Source organism: Trichinella spiralis (genome assembly GCF_000181795.1).
Source record: "Trichinella spiralis strain ISS 195 chromosome Unknown Scfld5, whole genome shotgun sequence".
In the NCBI taxonomy this organism is placed as follows: Eukaryota; Metazoa; Nematoda; class Enoplea; order Trichinellida; family Trichinellidae; genus Trichinella; species Trichinella spiralis.
In genome coordinates this window covers 1052262-1060228 of record NW_003526944.1, presented here as the reverse complement: position 1 = coordinate 1060228, position 7967 = coordinate 1052262, and the positions used below count along the sequence as shown (strand labels likewise).

General features: G+C 38.6%; 2 protein-coding genes across 2 annotated transcripts; both read right to left on the bottom strand.

Annotated features, from left to right (window-relative positions):
- Nucleotides 1-648: 648 nt before the first annotated feature.
- Tsp_03912 (conserved hypothetical protein) lies at nt 649-993 on the bottom strand. The gene has a single exon (XM_003374674.1). It carries the CDS (start codon nt 991-993, stop codon nt 649-651), a length of 345 nt encoding a protein of 114 aa, XP_003374722.1.
- Nucleotides 994-3463: 2470 nt separating this feature from the next.
- On the bottom strand, nt 3464-5461 carry Tsp_03911 (conserved hypothetical protein). Its single transcript, XM_003374673.1, has 3 exons — nt 5042-5461; nt 4610-4873; nt 3464-3625 (listed from the first exon to the last, which is right to left on the bottom strand). The coding sequence occupies exons 1-3, from the start codon at nt 5459-5461 to the stop codon at nt 3464-3466; spliced, it is 846 nt and encodes a 281-aa protein (XP_003374721.1).
- Between the last annotated feature and the right edge of the window lie 2506 nt (nt 5462-7967).

Below are 7967 nucleotides of genomic sequence, written 5' to 3'. Positions count from 1 at the left end.
CAATTTTCCAGGGGAGGGAGTGTCGTAAAATAAAATTTCCAAGAAAATAAAGACCCTTTTTGGGAATGTTTGGTAAATTTTTTCAATCTATTTATATTTTGTTCGTGAAGAGATGTGATTGGAAAGCTTTATCGAGACAACAACATTCACCGGAATATACCTTTCCAGTAAAATTATAATAATAATTTTGTTTATATATATATATATATATATATATATATATATATGTGTGTGTGTGTGTGTGTGTGTGTGTGTGTGTTGTTTGCTTCATTTTTGTAATTTGACGAAAAAGGGGAATGAATGAATGAATTTCACGTCGTGTTGAATGGAATAAATTGAAATAGTTGAAGAGGGGATAAAGAGAGTAAGGTAAGATAAGGTAAGGTAATAATAGTGGAGAAAGGTTGCCAACAGTAGCTGCTGGAAAACAGGAGGAGTGAGGAGTTGATGTGGAAGAAGAAATGTCTACGCCGGCGGTCGCGCCATCAGAACCGACGTCAAGGCTAAGCGGCCACAAAGCGTAAGTTAATTCAAAGATGAGAAAGACGGTTAATCAAATCAAGTGAAGATTCTTTGCCGTTGCAAGAATGGGTTGAGTTCAGGCGAACGGCAATCGAAAATCGATCCCCACCACTTGTACAAATTTATTCAGGCCTGCTTTGTTGTGGCGCCGGCGTCCGGCCGCCGCCGGCGCCTGCTTGGTGGACGCGATCGATGCCCCGGCGGAACAGATCCACCAGGCTCCAGGGCCGTCGGATAAAACTGGCCGATTAGTGGAGTGGATGATTTTCTCTTTATCGAAATGGCTTGCACGCGGCTCCAAGGACCGATTGCGGTCCGGCTTGGTGCAATTTTCCGACAGCGGACCGTAAGCAGGCGCGAAAATTGCTTCTCCGCCACTCTTAACCACCGGAGACGAGCAAACTGCAACGCGCCCGGCAAGATCGATAGGCTCTTGACCCGAGACGAAACTTCCAAAAATTTCCCCTCCATTTCATTTTTATTCTTCATCATAACGTCCATTATTTTTCCTTCAAACACCATTCATCATCATCTTGACGACAGTGGAAGTTTAAGAAAAGGGAAGAATGGGAAAGGGGAAATCTTATTTTTGAAACTTTGTCGTGAAAAATTAATTATTTCAATAAATGCCATCCATTTTTTCGACTTCATTTAATTTTTATTATTGTTCCAGTGGTTTTCTTTCTTCCCTACCCCTACCCCTCACTCTTTCTCTCCTTTCTATTTTGAATTCTAACTTTTTATGAAAGTAATCAAAGATAATTGTTTGATTCTCTTTTATTAGCTTCAAAAATACTCCCTCTGTGGTGATCTTATCCAATTGGAGCTTTAATTTCTTCGGGTATAATTTTTATGAATAGAAAGAGAAGTTGAATATGAAATCATCATGGAAAGAACAAAGTCCGACTTGGTCATCAATTGACTAATCTAATAATATCTACGCTAATCGCTGAGAACTATTATAAAATTTTCTTATAGCATTCTTGAAAAAAAACCATGTTACACAGACAAATATATGTATATATTTATTTATTTATTATATAGATGATGAGCAATATCGAGCAGAAATTCGATTTTAAGTAAATAAAGAGAGGCTAGCCGGTTGTACGGTTGAAAAATTTTTCACTTGTCATAGCTGATGTGTATTTAAAAATTAATCACAATTTTCCTTTCCCCAATTCTCTCCCTCTCTCTGGCTTTCTTTCTCTTTCTCTCATTATCCAGTCATTGTTCTGCATACGTTAATGTTGAAATTGTGCTTCACGTGCAATGGTTTTTGTTGAATATCATATACTTAACAGGTGTGAACGTTTTCAGCATTTTCTTTCATCGACATGTGTTCCACCACTATTAGGCATCAGCAGATTTTAAATGGCATATCATTTGAAAATTGATGCGAATCGCTTTATAATTTATTTCATTAGATGAAATGACAAAATATTCCTGATATCTGCTATTGTTTTACAACATCTTTGTTACTATTCCAATATTTTAAAGTGAAAACGATTTGTAAAATCGCCGAAAACTACCTGTAGCTTTTGTTAAATGCTAGTCTTTATATATTTATATATATACGTATAGATAAACAGATGGAGAGATGGATTGATAAATGGATGCATAGCTAGATAGACAAATTGATAGTTTGACAGATAGAGAAACATAAAATGGAGAAGCTGCGCTTCAGTTGAGTTGAACATACGTGTAGGCAATTTGAGCAATTTGAGTCGTTATCGTTATTGCTGCTTGGTGAATAGTCACTATTAAGCAAATTGATGGAAGCAAAGTGTGCTTCTAAAGAGCGGAGGAAAATTCAAAAACTTTCTCTAACACTAAGGGTATAAATAAATGAAAATATTTGAAAAATTGCACTTCTTGTTGTGAGTTACATTTTGAAAGAATAGTAAGCTTATCCTTTCTGGTAATTTACTTTCAACTGCTTTACAAGAACTCTTAAGAAGAACAACAAACGTGATTTTGATGATTTGATTGGAAAAATGTTTGAAGGGACAAAATTGTTCACAGCTTGTCGATTAAGAGACAAAAATGAAAACAATCGATAAAGACATTTTTCTTTTCAACCAACGGGTGATACGTATACAGAAAAAAATTCTTTATGTATTCTTTCAAGCACACGGAAAATGATCAAATGTCATACTGTAATACATGTTGATTGGTAGGTTAGTTTTTGTTCAGTGTGTCGCGGAGAGGAAAAAGGAACAGCTTGGAAAGCCAATAAAATGGTAACGTCTGCTTTGGGAATCCAACTGGCCGTCCGGTTGGAACGAGCTGTGCTAGCTAGCATCATCGACCCGGCAGTTGTCACATGCAAGCACATTTGAGCTACGCGAAATTTAGATTTATCGGCAAACGCACAAAGACAACGCACACGCACATGCAAACAAACACACTTGTCAGATCGATATTTTTGGTCAGTCGCTTTCTCATACACTCTCACCGTCGACCCTGCTATGGACAGGTCGAAACAGCATTTAATTTAAGCCAAAGGGAATGATGGTGGTTGATTATCTCAATGATGACAGTTGTATCTTATTTTAATTTCACACGATGAAAGTGAAAATTATCATTTGTGAACATCATCACATGAATATAGTGTGTTTATTGTTATTGTTATTATTATTATTATTATTATTATTACGCTAGTGTGCACAACTAGAGTAGAAGGATGCGAATAATGGGAAATGTGTGCGCAGGAGAGGATGAGGATAAGGAGTAGGGACTACAGCATTTGTGTTTTTTAACTTTCAGCAGTAAAAAAAAGAATAATGTACACACAGACATGAACACAAAAAGAATCAATGTTCAGGAAGTTGCCGATCAAGAGTCTGATTAACGCTGAAACGAAAGTGAAAGCGGTCGGCATGATTTGCTGCTAGTTCAACAGTGACAAAGCTGTTCAAGCGGAACGCGTGACCAACCCTTGCTAGCTAGCATCAAGGTTGTCAACATCAAGCAGCTGCTTTTTTTGTTTTACAAATCTTCTTAGTCTTAGTGCATGATGATCACTGTGAAAGTGGAAAAACTGTGAAACAGCAGAGTTCTTATGCAATATCGTTAGAATTATGTAGAAGAAGAGGAGAAATTTCTAGAAGAGAATGTTTGTTGTTTGTTTTACATTACGAGTAATCGAACGTAAATTTGATGAATTATACGATAATGCATAAGCTTTGTTGCATTTCTGCGCAAATGATGTACGCAACGGATAACTAGCATCCGATCCAATGGTAGCATGAGCAAGCAAGAAATATTCGTGAAAGAATTGATAATTAGAAAGAGGAGGGGGATTCTGTTCATTCTGCATGCTTGATTGTGATGCACCTCACCGATCGATCGAAAACAACACAAACCGTCGTCTTGATTGAAGCGGAAATGAAATTTCAAGTTGTTTTTCTTCTGCTTGCGTTCAGCTTCGCCAATGTTGAATACGAAAGCATAGGATTTTTTAAATCTGTATTTTTGTTTTCTTGAAAGAAAGAAGTGTATTCTTATTGTAAATCCCATTACAGGAGGTGATTAATATTCATACAGATTGTTCAGTGCTACACATCTATCTTGTTGAGAAAGTTGGGAATTGTTTTGTTCAACAATGTTCAGGCATGGTAGTTTTGCATGCATGGCTTGCTAGGGTGCATTTAAAACTAGAAAATCATCATCTGCTTTTGACAAACTCCAACAACAGTAGTAGTAGTAGTAGCGCCCACCGAGCTTAACGATCAACACAAAAGTGCCCCTCCTATGGACACGGTCGATCGATATCAATTACGCGGCCAATTTTCGCGTTGCTTTCACGTCGGAAGCTGCAAACTCCTTGGCCGTTCTTGGTTCCTAGTAGCAGCTAATAGCGCGCGCGCGCGCTCAGAACTGACCATACACACATAATACAGCGCATTTTCTCAACAATAATTAATAAGAAAGATGGAAAAAGTTAACAAAAACAGAATGAATGAAAGCAAATAATAAGCCGGTAAATGAAAAAGGAGCAGCAGCAATATGAGCGATATGAGAGAATACGAGCGAAAATTTAAAAAAAATGCGCATTTGGATAAAATTTAAAATATATTCTTCTTACTTGACAGTCTTTGCACGTGGTCACCGGTGAAAACTGATCCTGATTTGTCGGCTGGCAGTTCAGGCTAACCTGAAGCAAATCTGTAAAGCGGCCAAAAACACGATCGACAAGCCTAAAACGGCCAAAGAGCCGATCGTAGCAAAGCCGACATCCGTTCGAATTGGCTTGTGCAAGTAGGCAGTCGAGGGTGTCATCGGATAGGTGGGCCAGACGGGTACTTTGATTCAGCATGTCGGTGATGTCTTTTTCGTTGAACACGTTCAGCTGAAACAGTTGGTAAAGAGGCACGTCGGCCTGTTGGTCTGACGAACAGAGGTCAGCGGCGCCATTCCAATGCAAATGGCGCAACTGTTGCAAACGCAACCTCGGTCCCACTGAGCACAGTTCGACCACTCGTCGCCGGTCGAACAATTTACACTGCTGGGTACTAACCATTGTTGATGAAAAGGATAACAGTGGATTGTCAGATATTCCACTGTGCAATGACAATGGTGATGAAGAGAATGTGAATGAAGAACTAGAAGAAGGAGGCGAGGATGATGCTTGATGCTCTTGTAAATGCATAGTGTCAGCTTGAGCGCGGCTCATCACTGTCACTGAGCAAAAGAACAGCAACAGAAACACGGGACGGGATGATGGCAATAGGCAAGTGGATGAATTCACGTTAGCCGATGATCGGTAGCAGTTTGGTGTTTTGTTGCAGTCGATGATGATGAATAGGGCTTTGTATAGGCTAAACAGGGCAGCAGTGGACCACTTGAATTGAGGTTTCTTTATCTGCTGTGATCTGGTGACGGTCGACGAGCAATGATACGCAGGATGATGATGATGATGAACAACAGAGATGGGCATTATTTGACCACTGCATACTCGCCAACGCGAATTGTCGTCGGTGGCGGGATATTACCGAGAATCGAATGTGCGATTGCACATTCCACTCGCCCATCCACAGCGCGGCGATTAATTTTTCCAATGTATTTTTCCAAATATATCTATATATCCGCAATTATATAGATATATTTTATTTTACTTCTCTGCTCTGCTGTTGCACCTTCTTTTTCTTTTTTCGAATTTTTTTCTTTTTCTCGTTATTTTTTTTCTCTTGCTTTGGGGTTCAGCATCCGTTTGTTTGCAATTTGTGCTTTTAAGCAACAGCAACGGTGCCAACACCTGTTGTTGTTGTTGTTGTTGCTGCTGCTGTTGCTATTGCTGCTGCTGCTGCTACTATTATTGCCGTCGCCTCTACTGCTGATGATACTACTGCTGTCGACGTCTTTGAATCACACGAACAAAAATTATTTTATCCCAAACAAGAAGAAAGAAATGCTTCTAGTATTTTGTTGTGTGCATGGCAACAACAACAGTGGCACTATTGCAACACTGTTGCCGTTGTTGGGGTAAACTCCAAGCGACAAACACCATTGATGATGATCAGAGCGATTTTTACGGGAAATTTCACAAACACTGCAGCCAAGCAGCTAATTTACGCTGCATATTTGTAAAGTCTGTTTGTACTGCGAAACTGCGGTCGAGTTGAATTTTTTTCTTTGCTTTCTTTTGCTTCCGCTCTTTTCTTGGCTTTCTTGTTTTTATATTTCCTGAATGCAAAAACAATATATATCTATATACATATATTATTTTCACAGCAATTATACATTATAATTAGAAATGACGGAATAGCAAAAGATAAAAATCCACAATAAGTAACAAGAGCCGTGATATAAAATTGATAATTGATGATATTATTTGACAAGGGCTACCTGTGATATAATAATTAGCGAAACGCGTGTGACAAAAAGGACGCGGAATAAAAAGACATTGAAGAAATTCCTCGTTTTCCGCCTCAATCCTTTTTCAGGCAGTGACTTTGTTGCATAAGGAAAAAGTTCCTCTCAACTTGTTCTCTTTCTCCCTGTTCTACTGTACTATAAGTTTTATGTTGTCTTTGACAGGAACTTATTTATTATTCATTTTTCTTTTTAGCACGACCATCCCACTACTGCTACTGCTACTATAACTGCAGATAATATTATAATTATGATCAATCAGATATTGTTACTACCATCAATTCTCTATTCTTTTTTTTGTTTTTTCCATGATGAAACTTTCTATTCAGTACACGTGTGTAATTTCTAATTAGTCTTGAAATGAAAATTCTCTTTTCCTTTTTAGTAGAATAAGAATTACTCTAGCTGATGATCTATCTGTACGGTGCCAATAGTAGCATATGACTTTTTCTCGTCTATTATAGATATGCGTTAAAATTAAGCTCTTAGTAACTTTCTCAAACAAGGAAATAGTTCTCATAGTGTAAGAAAACGTTTATCCGTACAAGGAAATATTTACAAAAATACAGAGAGCAAAGTTAAAATTCAAAAGCACAAGCACAAACAAACAAATAAATAAATAAATAAATAAACAAACAAACGTACGTACACGATTGAACACGCATAACTCACTCATTCAGATAAATAGAGAGAAAGAGAGAATTTGCACATGAAAGTGAAAAGATGCTAGCTAGAATGAGAGAAGGAGAAAGAGAGTGAAAGAGGGAGAGAGAGAGAGAGAAAGAGAGAAAGAGAAAGAGAGAGAAAGAGAAAGAGAAAGGGAGAGAAAGAGAGAGAGAAGAAGAAGAAGAAGAGAGACAAACGAAAGCAGCAACGAGTGAGGCGGTGTCGTCGTTGACATGATGCGTTGCGTATTTGTGGTTGGTTGGTTGGTTATATTTTATTGGTTAATTTGTTATTGGTTACTTGACGCACTGTTTGGTTGGTTGGTTTGTGCCAACTCACTGAATAGCTAGCTGGTTGTCTGTCTGTCTGGCCAGCCTGCCAGCCAGCCAGCCAGCTAGCTGTTAGCTGTTAGTCTTCTAGCTTAAAATTTTCAGCTGGCCTCAGTTAGAGCCAGAGCTTGCGCTCGCTGTTAGTGGGAGTGCGTTTCGCGATCAATCATCCTCCCTGACTTTGAGCTAATGGCCGGAAACAGCCGAACAAAATCGCTCAACCTCGTCATATTTCCACTGTAGGCGGTGTATCCGGCCATCCGCTGGGTGACCAAACGTTGGATCAGCGTTGGCTTTAGACATCCCGCTATTTTCTGCTTCCCCTTGGTCACCTGTTGACTTGCATACTTGTCGACAAGCGATCAATTATTGCCAACGATCAATCCGTCCAATATTTTCCTCCAATTTCATGCTAACATTACTGAAAATTTTAAATTATCTCTCAAAATGTGACTTAAATTTTAAACAATTACTTCAAATCGAGAAAAAAATGCGCGGTTGTTGTCATCCACCTTTTCCGCCGTAAATAACACAAAATGCCACAGTGGAAAAATTTTCCCACTGCAACTAGTTTTT